We start from the raw sequence: 19,765 nt of genomic DNA on the forward strand, positions 1-19,765 counted from the left end.
ATTACACACATGGGAAAGGGGGAGAAAAGAATACAGTGCAGTGGAAAAGAAATAAGAATAAAGTAAAAACACAAGAATAAAACACCTGACATAAAGAACTGTAAATATTATATCTAAAACTAATTAAGATTTAAATGAATTAAGAGAAAAATAAGGGAGACACGATCACACATAATAAGGGTGACATGATCACACAGTCACATGACCTTCAGAGCTGACAGCTGAGCTGATTCTTCTGTAGCCAAACTGCCCCCCCTAGTGGCCACTCTCAATATTAAATGAATGGCAAGGCTGAGGGGAGGAAAGATTTGGGTTTGACCAAATGGATATTTAGTGCGGATTTCTTAATATTGTCATTAGCTTTAAGGACAGTGCAGCTTTGTTAGGTTATGGAAGATTCTCTATGGGAAAAGAACATTTATTTGAGTTAATCTTTTTAATAATTGTTATATATTAACAAAATACAAATCTAATAATTGTTTACATTTTGTATAATAAACTCCCAATGGTGTTTGGTGAATAAACAATCAGGATGACTGACATTTCTCAAATCTGCTCATCTGTGACCTTCTGACTTGTCACCACCTCTGGTCACATCTCCTGTGTTGTCTGATCTGAAGATATAACACTCCGTATTGATGATCCATTTCTTAATAGCGCTGGAAAAGTCAGAATATGACAATGGGGTGAGTGACAAATAAGATGTTGATTTGGATTGAATATTTGATTTGTAAGTCTAGCAGTGAAATCGATCATTTAGACCTGAGCAGTGCTCTCCATTCCACATCTGAGTGTCTGCACTCTGTCATGTGTCCTGTGTGCCCCTGTGTGTCCGCTGTGCCCTCGTATGGCCACTCCAGCCTGACCACTCCCCCCCCCCCCCATACTACTCAGATGTTCAGTTAGTAATAAAGATGGACATTAAATGCTGAATTTGACTCTCATGGACACCACAAGAAGTTGAAGTGCATTGAGGATTGAAGTCAGCTGTGATGTTTCATTTTGGGTTTCGTTTCTGCCTTTCTGCTTTTTCTTTTATCTTTTTGCTATTTTTATGAATTGTTTTATAAATGGTATTGATTTTATTGTTGCATGTAAGGTGTGTTGATGTATATTTTGTTTTATTAATCTCTTGTTTATGTATTTCTTTAATTTTGTTTGCTCTCTTTTTTTTTTGTGTGTGTGTGTTTCATGTTGGGCCCAGGGGGGCGGGACCACTTGACACTGCAGCTAGAGCTCCGCCCCCAGGGGTATTTAAGAAGAAGCTGCAGATGACAGAGCCGCTCCAACACTGGGCTCTGTCCTGTCTGGTGGGCTCTGCGTTACGTTTTGATGTTTGGTGGTCCTTTTGGTCTCCTGCTCTGGTTTAGGTTTGTTGGATTTTGGTCACTTGAGGTTTCTGCTTTATTACGCCTGCCTTTTTATTTTTTTTGTAAGTGTATTTTAATCCTTTCTTTAATTTTATCATTTAAATGTTCAGTAAGCTCTGTCTGAGATATTTTTGTTTTTTTTTACATTTACATTTACTCACTTAAGAGACGCTTTCATCTAAAGACATTAAAATTGAATTATTTCTTCATCACAGCGTTGCTGATGTTTTCTTGCTCGAGATCTTTTTTTGCTTCACGTTGCTCTCTTTCAGCTCCAATGACGTTTGTCCCGTTATCTGAGCGTGTCATTCTAACTTGTCCTCTTCTGCATGTGAATCGCCGTGTGGCGTTGATATAAGAATCAGAGTCTAAGCTGAGTGCCATCTCTGTGTGCACAGCTCTGATGGTCAGACACGTGAAGATTACTCCACACCTCCTGACCTGACTTCATCATCTTTTATGTTGTGAAGGACCAAAATAATCAACTCTGACATTGGAGAAAGGCGGCTGGTCAGGAAACAAACGATCTTCAGCAAATCTGCCGTTTTAGTTCTCCTGCTTTCTCGATGTATCTTCTCATGTTGGACACTTTAAAATGATGTTTCTGTTAGTTGACTTTACTTGAGGTGTCCAGTATTCCTGGTGTAGCTGTGCCAGTATATAGTTGTGCCCACAATGGCCGATTTCTTTATGAATGTGCTGCAATATAAGGAGGGCAATATGTGAATATTTGTGTAGAATTGCAGGATGTTCAGCTTCATCTGACATTGCAGCTTTGCTGAGTCTTCCTCCAGCTCTCGCTACTCCATCTTGTGTGACTTGCTCCAGTTTGAAGATCTGACTGTTCTTCTTCTCACAAGCCCTTTTCTTTAAAGCCTTTAATTCTTCTGGAAGTTCTTGCCGTTGACTGAGGCGGACAAGTTCTGTTTCAGCTTTAGCCAAGTCTTCTGGTGACATCGGGTTTGGTGTTACCATCAATTTGCACCTCTTCATGGGTTACCTTTAGATTGGCTAACATTTCTACTTGAAATGTTTATCTTTCATTTTAAGTCTTTAAACTTTAGGAGCCAAACCACTGATTTCTTCAAGCATCGCCATTCTGAAAACTAAGTGATGAGTTTATTGAGGGGCTCAGTCACCTCCTTTATTCATGTCATGTTGACTTTAACTTCTCGATCTTCTTCAGAAAGTGAATCGCTCAGTTGATGAGGTCTAAACCAGGACCACTCAAGGACACTCTTGTCCTGAAGCCACTCCATCATTGTCTTGGCTCTTTGCTTCAGGTCATTGAACTGTCAGCCCACTCTGCAGCAGGTCTTCTTCAAGGACCTCTCTGTGTGTGGCTGCAGTCCTCCTTCCCTTCATTCTGTCCCATCTCCCTGTCCCCCTATCATGATGCTGCCACCTCCACTCCTCATCTTAATGATGGTATTAGGCAGGTGATGAGCAGTGCCTGCTAATGGTCAGTGAGTCTCATCACACCAGAGAGTCTCTTCATGTCCTCAGAGTCCTCTAAACTGTCAAGAGTGCCTTCCATTAAACACTCAACCATGAGCACCTGACTGATGGAGTCCTGCTGAGATGGTCATCCTTCTGACAGAGTTTTCGATCTCAGCGGAGGACTTCTGAAGCTCTCTTAGAGTGACCATTGGGTTCTTAGTCACCTCCCTGACCCAAGACCCTTCTTGTCCAGTAACTCAGTTTGACGGGATGACCAACACTAAGAAGAGTCCTGGTGGCCCTGAACTTCTTCTGTGTCTCAATTTTTGAAGCCACTGTACTCCTGAGGACACTCATAATTGTTAGAAATGGTTTAATCTCCTCTCCCTGATCTCCATCTTACCAGAATGTGATCTTGCTGGAGGTCTACAGAGAGTTCTTTGGACTTCATGGCTTACATTTTCTCCTGAGATGCAGTATGAATTGTAGGACCTACCTTTTAGACACAGAAACATAACTGACTTTCTAAACGACGGCCACTCAATTCAGTGGTGGACTCCACTCAAGCTCTGGACATGTCTCAAGGAGATAGGATGGACCAGAGTGCAGTTTGAGTGACACAATAAGGGGTCTGAATACATCTAGGAAGGAAATAGTTCAGTTTGTGATTTTTGAATACATTTATTAGCCTTTCTGTTAACACGTCTTCACTTTGTCATGATGAGTTATTAAATGTTGATTCAGTGGGCAAAATTGGGAAATTCATCCATGAAAATTTAAATCCACAACACAACAAAGTGTGTAAAAAGAGTCTGAAGACTTTCTCATTTCACTGAATTTTGAGATATGACACTAAAATTGAGAGGCAGCATGGTGGCACAGCACAGCGCTGCTGCATTCCAACAGTCCTCACCTCCACCCTGATTATTACAGACCTTCACATCGTGGCAATTGCTCCTCGTTGCTGTGTTAAAAATCAGGTACTGGTTATGTCCACAAACTCCTGTTCTTCTGCTCCACTCTTTGTCAGGTTAGCTCAGTTCATATTTGGGCAATTCAAGCCCACCAGAACTATAATATATCCCTCTAAATTTGCCTTTTAATATTATTTAGCTATTTAACTCTAATCAGCATTGTTTCTAACACCATCTTAATATGAGACCTCAATCCCTGACGAGTTCAAGTCAGATCCACACATCCACACTGAGACTCCGCTCTCCACCTGACTGAGCTGAACTTCTCTTTGACATCAATGGCGACTCCTCCACCATTTTGTTTTTTCCTGCCTTTCCTGACTGATGTGTACGACTCTGTGCTACACCTGCCTGACTCTGCTCTGAGTTATTAGTAAATTTACATTTATTAATTGGGCTGACGTCTTTATTTGACATTTGTGATACAATCACTTCAGTTTCTTTTCTTTTTCCAAATGGAGCCCAGGCAGGTGAAGTGACCACCTCAGGGTCAGACAGTGGTGTTAGGATTGGGATTTGAACCAACAACCTCAGGGTTTGAAGGCCAAAGCCTTCACCACCACAATCTACAGCTTATCTATCTATCTATCTATCTATCTATCTATCTATCTATCTATCTATCTACAAACATTTGTAGTAATATAATGCATTGCATTTTTCACTCTAACAGATGGTGCATCATTTTACTACTACAAATATTTGTGATGTTCCATTTGTGCCATCTGTTGGAATGACAGAGACACAGCAGCTGGACAGACACACAGACAGACACTTGTCCTTTTGTTAAAGTGCATGAACTCAGTTCTTGTATTTCAATTCCACTTCTCATCACTCTCTCCATACAGAATTTCTTTACATCAGACACTGACCACCCGGTAAGTTTACAGTCACACTTGATATTCAAAATGATTTTTTAAACCTGAATAAAGCCAGTAACCTCTCATGATGTGACTCAGAGTTACAGAGCCACACTTTTATTTCATTGCTCTGCTGTAGATCTCCATGTAACGTCTCTCATTTTCTTTTGCTCTTCTTACAGATTTGTGCCATTTGTCCCCCTCAAGTTCCCCTTTCTGTTCAGCTGACTCTCTCTGTTATTTCTTTTTCTATTTTTCATCAATTCAAGAAAACTTCACCAAATCAGGAGAGTCCATAACTCGAGTCTTATCACTTAACACACCACACGTCTCCCACACGGAGGTTTCAGTTTCCTCACACGGAGCTGCAGCCTCTCATCCCCAGAGACCTCAGTTCAAATGTTGGTCCCGGTCCTGTATGGATGTGCGTTTTCTCCACATGTCCGCAGGTCACAAAGATTTCATTAATCACCTCAGATGTCATCCTTGTGTGTTTGTTGGGGGTCTGGGGGTCCTGCAAAGGACTGCAGGGTGGGGTCCTGCCTTGCTCTCTCGGCTGCCAGGAGTGGATCCTCAAGACCCTCACTTTGATTGAGGAGATAAAGAAAAAAGATGGAGAGATGGATTATGTTGTCATGGAGACAGAGATGTGACCCTGGTCAAAACGTGAAGAGGGGATCACTCTTTCTTTCTTTCTTTCTTTCTTTCTTTCTTTCTTTCTTTCTTTCTTTCTTTCTTTCTTTCTCTCGTAAGAGTGCTTAGTGGGCAGAGTGCTGTGATAAAGTGAGAGTAGGTGAGTTTGAAGGTTTGTGATTTTGCTGTTTGTTTGTTTTCTTTCTTTTTGCTCTTCATTGATGAGCCCCCTCAGGGGTTGTCCGTTTTCAGGACGGTGAATTTGAAAAGCTCACCTGACAACCTGGAGTGAAGCTAATGCCAGAGGTGACCTCCTGTTCTCCAGTAGACTGTGTGTTAGCTGCAGGGGCTGTGGCGGGCTGTGAATGTTCGTTCAGCCTCACCAGTGACCAGCGCGCTGCTTGTGTTTGTTGCTAAAGCAGATTTTGTCCACAGATTGGTAGAACATGGAGTTGTTATCAGGGACACTTTAACTCCTGTAACGTCTCTTACTACTCCACCAACAAAGATCTCTTTATCTAATGTCCCTCCTTTTCTCTGTAACAAGACCCTCAAAAGAGAGCTGTCTCGCTATGGACAGTTAATCTCGCAGATTAAACGAATACCTTTAGGGTGTAAAGCGCCCCAGTGGAAACAGGTGATGTTTTTTAGGAGGCAAGTTTGAATGATTTTAAAAACACAGCGGAGGAGTTAAATGTGGCGTTGAGGTTCTGGTCACGAATATGTTATCTTTGTCAGCTCAGGACCGATGAAATGCTTTAAATGAGTCAAAGTTGCTGACGTAGCCAGAGACGGCACAGACATTGATGAGGCTACAGATACAGGTGAACAACTGACCCCTGATGTGACCCCTGGCCCCCCTGGAGATCAGACAGATACGGCAGAGAAGGCGTCTCAGTTAATTACACTGCAGGGAGTAGCAGAGGGGCTGCTGTTCATCAGAATGAATACAATGCAATACAATACAATACAATACAATTTATTTTTGTATAGCCCAAAATCACACAGGAATTGCCGCAATGGGCTTTAACAGGCCCTGCCTCTTGACAGCCCCCCAGCCTTGACTCTCTAAGAAGACAAGGAAAAACTAGGGAAAAAAATAAAAGAAACCTTGGGAAAGGCAGTTCAAAGAGAGACCCCTTTCCAGGTAGGTTGGGCGTGCAGTGGGTGTCAAGGAAGGGGGTCAATACAATACAATACACAGAACAGAACAAATCCTCAATAAAAAATTAAAAATAAAATTTTTTTAGAAGTACGGAGCAGAATTTAACAGTAGATGATATCCCATAATATGATTTGGATAATTTTAGACTCCTGGAGACCTCATCCATCAAGCTGCCTCCCCCATTTGGCCATTCCACGGCTGAAACAGTGTTGGGCCAGCCAATCCGATGAAAGGACCCCTCTTTCTCACGATTCCTGTGATCCTCCATCAGGGATGACTTTACCTTAGACAGGCAAAACAACTTGGCAGGTGGGCCGTGGCACCAAGTGCCACATTTGAGTACCGAGAAGAGAAACAGAATAAGTGAGGGTTAGTATCCAATTCTAACTATCATGTTACTTATGTTTTAGTGCTAATGAGTAACAACAGAGATGCAGTCTGTACAGTTAATCAGCAGCTCTAGTCAGGGTGTGCTAAACTGAAGTAGTGAGTCTTCAGCCAGGATTTAAAAGCTGAGACCGAAGGGGCATCTCTTATAGTAGCAGGCAGACCATTCCACAGTTCAGGGGCCCTGTAACTAAAAGCTCGACCTCCCATTGTTATTTTATTAATCCTTGGAACCATAGGCATCTTGGGATCTTAATGTGCGCTCTGGTTTGTAAGTCATGATAAGTTCAGACAAGTAAGCCGGACGTCGCCCATTTAATGCTTTATATGTTAAAAGAAGGATTTTGAAATCTGCCCTAAATTTAACCGGGAGCCAGTGTAAGGATTTAAGAACTGGAATAATGAGTTTGTATTTTCTTGTTCTTGTAATAATTCTTGCAGCCGCATTTTGTATTAACTGGAGGCTGTATAAAGAACAGTTCGAACATTGCAGTAGTCAATCCTACTAGAGATAAATGCATGAATTAATTTCTCAGTATCCTGTTTATTTAGAAAGCGCCTTAATTTCCTAACATATTTAAGATGGAAGAAACATGATTTGGACAACTTTGTAATATGCGCTTTAAATGACATGCTAGAGTCAAAGATAACTCCTAGATTGCGGGCTGATTCAGTAAAATTAATTGGGATTCCAAAGGAGTTAAATGATGACAAAATATTGTTATGATCAGCGTCATTCCCTCCAACAATTAACATCTCTGTTTTATCTGTATTTAAAGACAAGTAGTTCTCATTCATCCACTCCTTTAATTCGCTAACACAACTAATTAAAGACAACATTGGAGAAACTTCATTTGATTTAAATGAAAGGTATAACTGGGTGTCATCTGCATACGAGTGAAAATTAACATTATGCTTCCTAATGATAGATCCCAGTGGAAGCATGTAAAGTGAAAACAGTAAAGGTCCCAGTACTGAGCCCTGCGGGACACCATATTGAACTTCTGTGTATAATGATGGAGTCCTGTCAGCACATTTCCGTACATATTGGAATCGATTTGATAAATAAGAACTAAACCAAGCGTATGGCAAGCCAAATTAACATTTAGAGATATCTCAAAATGAATTTTGGATATCTTAAAATGTAATTTACTTTTTAAGATATCTGAAACTCGCTTTGAGATATCTTAAAATACTTTCCTTTACATTTTAAGATATCTGCAATACATTTCGGGATATCTCAAATGCATTTCAAGATATCTCAAATACAGTTTCAGATATCTCAAAATAATTGTGTCTGCATTTCAAGATATCTCAAATGAATTTTCAGATATCTTAAATTGACCTTTCATGCATTTTAAGATATCTTAAATGCATTTCAAGATATCTCAAAATCATTTCCTGTAAAACTGCCTATTATTTCAATGGGACTTCTTGTTTATTATAAGATATCTTAAAATGTATTTGAGATATCTTGAAATGAGCAGGAAGTGATGTTGAGATATCTGAAAATGTATTTGAGATATCTGAAAATGGACAGGAAGCTGTTTTGAGATATCTGGAAATGTATTTGAGATATCTTAAATTGTATTGTAGATATCTGAAAGTGCTATTGAGATATCTTGAAATAATTGAGTGTCCTTTTAAAGATATCTTAAAATGCATTTTACATATCTTGAAATACAATTTTAGATATCTTGAAATACATTGTTAGATATCTGAAATAGAGCAGAGACCCATTTTAAGATATCATGAAATTAATTTTAGATATCTAAAAATGTATTTCAGATATCTGAAACAACAATGAATTTCAAGATATCTTAAATGCTTTTTAAGATATCTAAATTATATTTCGAGATATCTTAAAATAACTTCCTTCTCATTTTAAGATATCCCAAATTCATTTTGAGATATCTGAAATGCATTTTCAGATATCTTAAAATGACTTCCTGCACATTTCAAGATATCTAAAATACATTTCAAGATATCTTAAAATGACTTCCTGCACATTTCAAGATATCTAAAATACATTTCAAGATATCTTAAAATGACTTCCTGCACATTTCAAGATATCTCAAATACATTTCAAGATATCTTAAAATGACTTCCTGCACATTTCAAGATATCTCAAATACATTTCAAGATATCTTAAAATAACTTCCTGCACATTTCAAGATATCTCAAATACATTTCATGATATCTCAAAATCACTTCCTGTGCATTTCGAGATATCTTAAATGCATTTCAAGATATCTTAAAATAGGCAGGAAGTTCCATTGAAAGTATAAGAAATTTTACAGGAAGTGATTTTAAGATATCTGAAAATGTATTTGAGATATCTTGAAATATGCAGGAAGTTACTTTAAGATATCTGAAAATGTATTTGAGATGTCTTGAAATGTGCAGAAAGCTATTTTAAGATATCTGAAAATGTATTTCAGATATCTCAAAATGCCTGCAGATGTATTTTAAGATATCTTGAAATGTATTTGAGATATCTCAAAATGCACATGAACATATTTTAAGATATCTCAAATTGCATTTAAGATATCTTGAAATGCATTTCAGATATCTGAAAATGTACAGCATATCACTTCAAGATATCTTGAAATCTGTTTGAGATATCATACAATTCTTTTTAGATATCTTAAAATAGATGTATTTTTAGATATCTATAATTCAATTTCAAACATCTAAAATGCATTTCCAGATATCATAAAATTCATTTTGAGATATCTCTAAATGTTAATTTGGCTTGCCATACAAGCGAGCACAGAGCCTGTAAGCCCAACATCATTTTCTAGCCTGTGTAGTAAAATCGAATGGTCGATGGTGTCAAATGCTGCACTTAAGTCCAACAACATAATTACAGTGGAGTTTCCTTCATCAGAGGATATCAGAATGTCATTTACAACCTGTGTTAGTGCCGTTTCTGTACCATGACCAGTGCGAAAACCAGACTGGAATTTCTCAAATAAATTGTAATGCGTAAGGTGTGTCTGAAGCTGATTGGCGACTACTTTTTCTAGTATTTTAGAGGGAAACGGTAGATTTGAAATAGGCCTATAATTATTTAGTATGTGTGGGTCAAGGTCTGACTTTTTAAGTAATGGTTTAATGACTGACACTTTTAGTGTATCTGGTACTGTGCCATGGAATAATTAACTACTGATAATGTTTAGGATAGGCGCTGCAAGAACATCCATTGCACTTTTTACTAGTTTTGTTGGCACTGGATCAGGGAACAAGTAGTGGGCTTCATTTTAGAAATTAAAGTTAAGACTTCCTGCTCAGTTACAGGATTAAAATTACTAAAGTGCTGAATGCAATGTGAGACAGGGTCTGCTAAGCCAGTATTTGGTTTGTAGTGTGATGCAGAGATCTGGGATCTTATATTTTTAATTTTCTCATTGAAGAAGTTCATAAAGTCTGTACTGCTAATGTCTGTTGGTATTTTGCACTGTTGATCTGAATTTCCATTTGTTAATTTAGCCACTGTTCTAAACAGTACCCGAGGATTTTTATTATTGTTAGCTATTAATGTAGAATAATATTCTGACCGAGCTTTAAAGAGGGCTGTTTTATATTTATTAACACTCTCTGTCCATGCAATTTGAAAGACATGTAGCTTTGTTGTTCTCCATCTGCGCTCCAGTTTTCGACACTCTAATTTAAGAGCTCGAGTGTTTTCATTGAACCAGGGAGAGTTTCTATGTGCTTTGATCACTTTTGTTTTAAGGGGAGCCACTGTGTCCAGAGCATCTCTCAAGGTCACATTATAATGTGATGTTAGCTCATCTAAATTGTTTTCCGTGTTTACATTTGATGTTCGCTGATCTAAATGGTTTTCCACAATTACATTCGACTTACTCAAAGTATCTATAAATTTTGAAGCAGAATTACAATCTAGATGTCGCACTGTGTTTGTTTTAATCTGGGACTGTGTTGGCAAGGGCAGGACTAAATCAAATGTAATTAAGTAGTGATCAGAAATAACTTTATTTAATGGAGTGATATTTAAAATTTTGAATTTCAACTTTGTAAGTTATAATTAAACCTAATGTGTGGTTATGATTATGAGTTGGACCTTTGACAGTCTGAGAAAATCCTACTGAATTTAACAAATAAGTAAAACATTTGCTAAAAGTGTCAGTTTCCACATCAATGTGTACATTAAAATCTCCCATCAGTACTACGTGATCATAATTTATAGCCAAGTCAGATAAAAGGTTGCTAAATTCAGACATGAACAATGAATACGGCCCTGGTGGTCTATAGACTAGCACTATAATTGTGTTGGAATCTGTTTTAATATTTAAAATGAATGCTTCAAAGGATGTAAAGTTGCCTAAATTTTTAGAAGTGATTTGCATTTTGTTACAATGAATTATTCTAAGGCCTCCTCCTTGACCAGAATCTCTGGACTTATGAAGGAACGAGTATCCATCTGGTGACGCCTCAGCTAGGGGGACAGTGTCACATTTACTAAGCCAGGTTTCAGTGAGAAGACACAGATCAGATTTTGTACTTAATATAATATCATAATTTACCAAAACAGGTTTACTGCCAAGAGAGCGAATGTTCAATAAGCAGCATTTAAAACTGCATGGTTCTTTCTGAACTGCTGATATATTTTTTGTTTTAATTTGAAATAAATTTCTATTACAGATGCCCCTGGTGGAGGGTCTGGTTTTATCCCTTGGTCTAATTATACATCTTATTTTTGGTTATCAATTAATTTAAGGTTTGTATCAAGACTGAATTTACTGGATGCCGCACAACAGGGATTATGGGTAACAGCTTCAGGAAAGTAACAGGTGGGATAAACAACAGCCTGTGATTTAAGATCACATGACTGCGGCCTGGATGGTGCTCTAATCAGTCAACCAGGCAGTTTTGCTGCCATATTTAAGGATAATACAGAAGATCCCCTCCAATTAGGATGAAGACCATCTCTTCTGAAAAATCCAGGCCTTTCCCAAAAATCATCCCAATTGTTCACAAATGCTATGCTTTTATTTGCACACTAGGTTTCTAGCCAGCAGTGAAGGGAATGCAATCAGCTATAAATCACATCCCCTCTATGTAATCTTGGTAAGGGGCCACATACAACTAAATTCCGACATTACCTTTGATGCATAGAGAGATGAAGTTCCTCTTTAATACCTCAGATTGCTGTAAATAAATATCATTAGTGCCGACATGCAGCAATAAGGTAGATACTTCATCGTCGGCGACACGGTCCAATGCGGCCTCTATGCCAGAAATCTTGGCCCCTGCGAGGCACTTAACATGAACTGCTGGTTTAACACAGTTTGGAATTCTAACATTCCGCCCTATGGAATCACCAATTATGAGCACTTTCTTATTCTCAGTTTCCACAGGCGCACTGCGGAGTGCTGAGAATCTGTTCTGGGTCCGAATTGGTGACCTGGGTGCCGGGGGACTCCATTTTGGCTTCTTAGACCCCCGTCTTATTGTTACCCACTCGCCCTGTGGCTGAATTGGTGCTGCTGACTTTGGCCGTGCACTGACTACAGTGGGACCAGGAGAGACTGAAGCCGAATCAGAAGTAGCCGAATTGTCTAAACAAACCGAGTCGATCCAATTTTCGGTTTGCCTAATCGCTATCAGATTCCTAACGCGGTCCTCCAATTCGTGTATTTTCCTGACCAACTCTACATTAACTAAACACTTTTGGCAGGTGAAGCTGTCTACAATGTCGGCCGGAAAACCTGAACTGTACATGCTGCAGGACACACAACATATAAACGTGCCCTCAACGGGCAGAGAGCAGATAGAACTTACGTTTAGTATTGATGTCATCTTCTCCGTTTTCTGTAGTTTACTTAAGTGCTTTCTGCTTCAGAGACCGTCGGCTTTAAGTTTCCACCACCCGCTGAGTGATCGACTTTAGTTTCTCACTGCCGGTTATTTCTACTGGTCAGCTGCCGGCTTTACTTCAGATGAACTTGCTCGGGTGTTTGCGAAGGGCTACGTGCCTGTGGAAGACACCACTGCTCTGTGCTTCCGCTCGCTGCTACGCTCGTGCTTCCGCTGTCCTTATACGCTTTATATGCGCTGAGAGCCCTTTAGGCTCTGCAAAAAAGAAACACAGCATTTTGGCTGTTTATCTATGTCTTGCGAATTTACCTGCTTATCTTAGGTCAAAAACTGAACATATGCAGTTGGTATTGTTGTGTAGAGAAAGATTTCAAAGACTTTGGCCATGAAAGAGTTTTCTCTCGATTAATAGCAGATTTGAAAGACATTGAGGACAATGGACTTGCTATGACAGAGCAGTCTGTCATTAAAGGCACACTTTATTGCATTGCTGCCGATAATTTGGGCTCACACTGTGTTGGTGGATTCACTGAAAATTTTAGCCATTCACGGTATTTCTGTAAGTATTGCCTGATTACCAGGGATGGGTTTTATGATGACCCAAAATCACGTGGCCTATCACGTACTGCTGAGAGTTCCAGTTGTGCTGTCGATCAATTACAGCCTGAAAATACCACCGAGGTTCAGGGGATAAAGTTCAATTCTGTATTCAATTCTTTGAAATACTTTAATGTTTGCCAGCCTGGTTTGCCACCTTGTCTTGGACATGATATTTGTGAAGGTGTGCTGTCATATGATGTCACACTGTACCTCAAGTATTTTGTTGAGAATAAGTGATTCACTTACTTTATACTTAATTGGCGAATTAGGCAGTTCAAATATAAAGGCCCTGATGCTCTCACAAAGCCTTGTGAGGTCAGTTGTAAAGGACTTAGACTTGCAGGTCAGGAACTTCAGAACTGGAATGTTGTGAGGCTGCTGCCTTTAATAATTGGAGACAGAATGAAAGATCCTGCAGATGAAGTGTGGCAGTTAGTACTTCAGCTAAAAGATATTCTTGACATGATCTGTGCTCAGATGATTTCAGTATCACAGGTCACTTATCTAAATGTTATTATCCAAGAGTATTTAGAATCCAGAAAATCCGCCTTTCCAGAAAGTAATCTGAAATCTAAACTTCATTACTTACATCACTATCCTCTATCCTGCACTAACACTGAAATGTGGTCCACTTATCAGGTTATGGACCATAAGGTTTGAAAGTAAACATAGCTACTTTAAGAGGTGTACAAGACACTTGAAGAATTTCAAGAACTTGCGTAGCACCCTTTCTGAAAGGCATCAGATACTTCAAGCCTTTTTATCAGCTGGCGCAGCACATCCCATGGGCTTGCAAATAAAAGAGAGCTCTCCGTTTTTCTTGGAACTTTACTCTAAGACTGTCAAGGATGCAGTGTGTCGGTTTGGATTCAATGGCACAAATACCAAGGTTTCAGTAGAAATTGAGTTTAAAGGAACAGCATTTAAAAAGGGGCAGTTTGTTATCATTGGAAATGACGACTGTGTGGAGTTTGGTGATAATTTTTATCAAGGAGGAGAGTGTGCACTTGTTAACACGAGTGTTTCTTACTCCATATCATTTGTACTCCCTGAGAACTGCAAGCGACAGAATGCAATGTGTGAACATTGAAGACTTAGTCGACTTTTATCATCTTACATAATGCTGGGAAGAAGGGGAGTTCCACTAAAACACAGTGTGTTGTCCTTGTAGGCCGTTGTCCCCCTACACTCTCGGTTTTATTGAGGTTTTTCAGCTGAAGCAAAATATTTATTAAAATATGGGCAATAAATTGCAAATTGTATTAATATGACATTGTTATTTATTTCAGTTTGTAACAAAACCCCAAACTGTATTCCTTCATAGAGATACCATTTGAGGAGGTCATATTTTTAAATGCCCAATATTTGATTGGTCTGCTGCAACATGACACATTGCATTTGGTAACATGGTCATCCCAAAATTGCAAGTGATCATTTTTGACCTCATGTTAATTTTTGGATTTGTAATTAACAACAGCATCCATGATTTATTGATTCACACAAATGCTAAAGCTAATGAACAACATATTACTTTCAAGAATGCGCATTGATTATATTTTCTAACAATGTGACATTAAAAGAATTCATTTCTGGTGTTATGGATATGATACAATACATTATATGACGGGTTCTTTTCATTTTTCAAATAAAGACTTTCTTTCATTTTTTTTCAGATACATTACAATTGCTTAGTGTTGGATTTATTTTTATCTTTAATAATAATAATAATTCTTTGCATTTTTATAGCGCTTTTCTCACTACTCAAATATGGATGAGTCTGGACAAAAATGCATAAGCAGTGCTATTGCTGATGTGCTCCCAGACATATCATCTTCAGTATTAAATTCGGTGGTAGATACACTGAAGTCACTTGGAGCTGAGACTTCTCAAGATTTTCAGTATGTTCAGGAAGCAGACCTCCTGCCCGTGCTGAGACCAGAAAACTTGTGTCTGCATAGAGCAGCATCAGTAAGTACATCTCATCACGTAATATTACAATGTATAAAGTGTTGATCATGTCATTTGTGTTTGACAATGGTATTTATTTTTCCTGTACAGATCAAAATCCAGATGCATCATCATCATCATGCTCCACAGTCTACAGTCCCTCAGCCTCATGTTCTCCATCTTCACCATTAAGCAGCAGTTCCAGATTTGTTTCAGACTGGGCTGACAGTTTTGAGATTCCTTGGAACAAGTTTCCTGAAGAACTGATTAACTGTTTTGAAAGGAAGAAAAGGCCAAGTCCACGTTTACGACATGAAATGGTCAGAATTATCGTTTCTGAAATGATTAAGGTCTGTGATTCTCCTAGTAAGCAAAGTACCACTGTTATTGCCAAAAAGATTGTGACCAGGTACCCAGCATCCTTGCAGGATGTCATTGAAGGAGATGTACTTGGACCAGGATATCATTCACTGGTTAAACAGATCCAGAATTGTGTTGACAACGTGAGACCTGACATACAAAAAATCAGAAAGCGCAAGCATGCTTCAGATGGTGATACTGAGGAGGTCCCTGCTGAACAAAAGGCAGTGGTTCAAGACACAGATGGCGGTGTTAATTGGGAATTAAAATTTATGCCACTTTCTGAGACAGCAAAAAGCCAGAAGGATAAACAGGAGAAAATGAGGATGCTGTCTAAGGAGACAAATGTTAACAATGAAGAAAATGGAACCCTTGTGCAATCAACATATTACTCCCAGCGTAAAGAGATAAATAACGGAGCCAGCATGAAACAGCTTTTTGAGAACTGGCCTTTTTTATTCCAAGAAATCGACATGGGTGTACACTTCAAACAGCTAACTGGGATCGATCTGAAAGAGATGTTCCTTGTAAGCTTGGACAAAAAGGAAGCGCGGCTCCTGAAGTTCCTAAAAACCAAAGTCACAGAGAGGAAAAAGCAAGTCATGAGAGCTGCTGCTAAATTGGAGGTGTCCAGAGGTCAGTTGGAGAGCTGTTCTGAAGATGTCAAGGACATGGTGATTCTTCTTCTTAGAAAGGCAAAAGGTAATGTTTCATCATGTGGAAGAGTCCTTCCTTGCTGAAGATGTGGTTGATAAGTTGCCAGTCACTCCCTGCATTATTGTTTCTGGTAAGTATATTTTCAAACTAAATGCAAAAATATTGGTGTAAACTAAATGGGGAAGCAGTTTTGCTTTAAGTGTCAAAAAGCTTGTTGAGATGATTTTGTATACATTGTTTATCTATAGGTCCTTCAATCTACACTTATTGACCGACAGATTACAACTAAACACATTCCAAACTTTATCTCAGCACTGTGCATGATGTTACTGTTTCAATATTCACTATCCAGTGGAGCTGGCGTCCACTCTTGAGTTCTTGCAATGGTGAGTATGACAGAATTTATTTCACATGACACTGTTGATAATTGGTACTGTGCAGCATATATCAAGAAAACAAGCAAGTAAAAGCAAATGAATTTGTTTTTCAGATGCTTTTTCAACATAAATCCAGACAAGGGCACCAAGGTCGAGTCAAGGAGAAACAAGAAACAGCTGCCAATTGATCCCAAAGTGCTCACTCTAATAGCGGACCTTGCAGACCACGACTGGAGAACCAATTCATAGAAGTGTCCTGCACACGAGTGGATTACTGAGCATCGCAACGAGAAGACATGAAACAAACAGGAAATCAGATTCCTTATTTTGGTTTTCTTAGTATTTTTGTTTGTTTGTTTTAGAAGGCATTGAACGAATAAGAAGTCTGAATCCTCATCTTAGTTTAATTAATATTTATTTTTATATTATTTATTTTCTTATTGATTTGTAAAAGGTATGAAGCAAATAGGAAGTCTGATCCCTCTTTATTGTGGTTTACTTTTTTTTTTTTTGGAGGACAAGGAGTCTCAGGTTTTGCCATAATTTACCTTTTTACTAAGTAAGGAACATGGAGGACTTGTTTTGTCATTATGACACACACACCTGATTGGCTGCTCAAACCCAATAATAATGGAGACCCTGACAGCCGCACTCGCCCCACATTCTCATCCACAAATTCAATCACAGAGGTGCCCCCCCAACCCACCCATCCTGTAAATTTCATTTCACCCCAAACTACAAACACAAAGAGGACCTGTGCTTGTGGGGACATCAAGTGACCAGTGGAGGGTACTGGTCAGTGGTCACATGGTGTCAGATGACAGATTGTTACACTGGAGTTAAGACCAAGATAAAACCCTGGATAGAGGGGCTCAGTGAAGGAGGTGTTGAACCTGTGCAGGAGGGTCATTGTGTGTGAGACGCTATAAAATGACAGAGAGCCAGCAGGCCAGTCCAGATACACACCTATTCTGGGGCTGTAGGGGGCGCTGAGTACAGTCTGCTTGTCATTGTGCCACACAGAGTACTGGGAATTAAAACACAGCAAACTCCAGGACTTGTCGTTGTTTCCAAGGCTGCACTCCCGGCCATCTCCTTTCCTGCCCAGTCCTTTATATGCAACTCCAATCACCATGAGGTCTCCACTGCACTCCACCTCCCAGTAACAGCGAGTCCCAATCAGAGCCTCTCTGCACAGAACTTGGACACAGCAGTCAAATCTGTCAGGATGATCAGGATATTCGGCTTTTGTCCCCTTAGATGTCACCTTCTTGTTCCCTTCAGACAGATGGAGGCGTCTGTTTGCCGTGTTGATGTCCAGTGTGAGGGGACAGAAGTCTGAAAGGAGAGAAAAGAAAACGAGTGAGGAAATCTGGGAGTGTGTAACGGGACTGGGGGCGGAGCACAACACAGACAATTAACAAGAGCCAATCAGGAGCTGCGGTGACGAGACACTAATAGTAAAGAGCTCATCTGATTGGACAGAATCTATGAGATTTAAAATAAAACTCTGGAATCACAATAAATCCAAATCCCTTTTATTCTCCAGTACTTCATGTGCAGGAATCTGACTTGGTAGATTTGGAGCTCCTTATAACGGAACACAACATCACAGACAAATAACAGAAAGAGCTGAAGTTAAGAAGACAAACTTCACACCAAGCTGTAGAATAATCCAATTATAAAGGAGATGTGCCGATAGTGATGTGCAGTGAGAGTGTGAGTGTGTATTCCCGTGTCACACACACATGTCCTTACACTGTACACACACACACACACTCATACACCTTCACAAAGTCTCAGGGGTCTTGAGCAGCAGGGTGTTGCAGCTCACCAAGACACAAGATGAGACCCCTCTTTTCTAGAAGGTGTTTCATTGCTGTTTGTAATTAGACCAATAATGGTGGTGTCATCAGTGAACTTAATGATTTAACTGAAGGATCAGAGGACCTGCAGTCATTGGGGTAAAAGGAGTACAGTAGGGGGGCCGACCACAGCCTTGAGAGACACCTGTGCTGATACAGAGACAGTCTGAGAGGTGGGAGTCCACACAAACATACTAATGTAGCAGGAGACTCCAGCGCCTTTGACTTGTTGTGATGATCAGCATCTCTAACTGCTCTGTAAAGCAGAAACCCCAGCAGTTCTAATGTGGAGTCAGGAACTGATGCAGTAAGCCAGGTGTCCACACAGCAATATGCTGAGCAGAGAGAATAATCCTTACTGGGGCCGAGAAGAAGATGAAGTTTATCTGTTTTGGGCCTCAGTGGTCTGACATTGATGAAACTAGTAAGGGAAGGGGCACTCGACAAGCACGTCTCCTGAACTCCCTTTTCAGGTGGGAGTTACCTGGCTGGGAGTCCGAGTCTGAAGTCGGAGGGTCATAAGTGCTAAATCCATATGAAAGTGTCCTTAATCAGTGGAGGAGAAATGAAGTCCAGTCCCAATAGAGAGGAGCTGATCTTGTGTGTATGTAATCCTCATATTGTTACAAAAGGCAAAGTTAATGGAGAAAAACAACACATCAGCAGCGAGCAAACAACCGTGGCTTGCCAACATGTGTTTTAGGAAACTCCAGTCAGTTATTAATTTTATTTTTTAGTCTGTCTTTCAGAAGTGGGGTCTTCTACCACAGAGCCCACTTTCATTCAGTAAGTGATTGATGGAGCTACTTGAAGCTGTTGGACTTTGAACTTGGAGGTCAGCCTGAATCTGTCCTGATGTTTGCCTTGGTTCTTTCTCCAACACTGAAGATATCTTTCTGTTCACTTGGGGGTCCATTTTCCATCTGCAGCAGCATTCAGTGTGTTTGGCTAAAGACCAATGGACCTTAAATTTCTTGAGGTTAGTTACTGAGGACACAGCATCATGAAGCTCTGTAGAGATGGCCTTGCAGCCTTTACCTTGACCATGCTTGGCTGTGACCTTCTTCCTTTCCTTCTTTTCTCTTATCCATGTCCAGTGTGATGCACACAACGACTCAGCAAAGCTTTGTGAGGGCTGAGTGACTGAAGACCCCCGTGATGCTCATAGCAGACTGATTCTTATTCAATGATGTCTTTTAACATCTAATGGCTTCCACGCATTTTTCTATGCCATCTGCTATTGGTTTAATTCCTACAATGTGTTAAGTCATGAATAAATAACAGTTTCT

The 19,765-nt window shown here is 39.6% G+C and overlaps 3 protein-coding genes and 1 pseudogene across 3 annotated transcripts in view; 2 read left to right on the forward strand and 2 right to left on the reverse strand.

The window, feature by feature from the left end:
• Positions 1–19,765, forward strand: part of LOC114652426 (E3 ubiquitin-protein ligase TRIM16-like) — a 1,019,527-nt gene that overhangs the window by 769,107 nt on the left and 230,655 nt on the right. The window lies entirely within an intron of this gene.
• The window catches only part of LOC114652555 (tripartite motif-containing protein 16-like), a 593,234-nt pseudogene that overhangs the window by 546,647 nt on the left and 26,822 nt on the right, over positions 1–19,765 (reverse strand).
• The window catches only part of LOC114652497 (tripartite motif-containing protein 16-like), a 642,127-nt gene that overhangs the window by 127,683 nt on the left and 494,679 nt on the right, over positions 1–19,765 (reverse strand). The window contains exon 7 of the mRNA XM_051927833.1: positions 17,496–17,949. Coding sequence (XP_051783793.1) covers positions 17,496–17,949 — 454 coding nt within the window. The remainder of the gene's footprint in view (positions 1–17,495; positions 17,950–19,765) is intronic.
• Positions 1–19,765, forward strand: part of LOC114642076 (tripartite motif-containing protein 16-like) — a 920,397-nt gene that overhangs the window by 40,928 nt on the left and 859,704 nt on the right. The gene's annotated exons all lie outside the window — the stretch shown is intronic.

This window comes from Erpetoichthys calabaricus, chromosome 5 (assembly GCF_900747795.2).
Source record: "Erpetoichthys calabaricus chromosome 5, fErpCal1.3, whole genome shotgun sequence".
Lineage (NCBI taxonomy): Eukaryota > Metazoa > Chordata > Cladistia > Polypteriformes > Polypteridae > Erpetoichthys > Erpetoichthys calabaricus.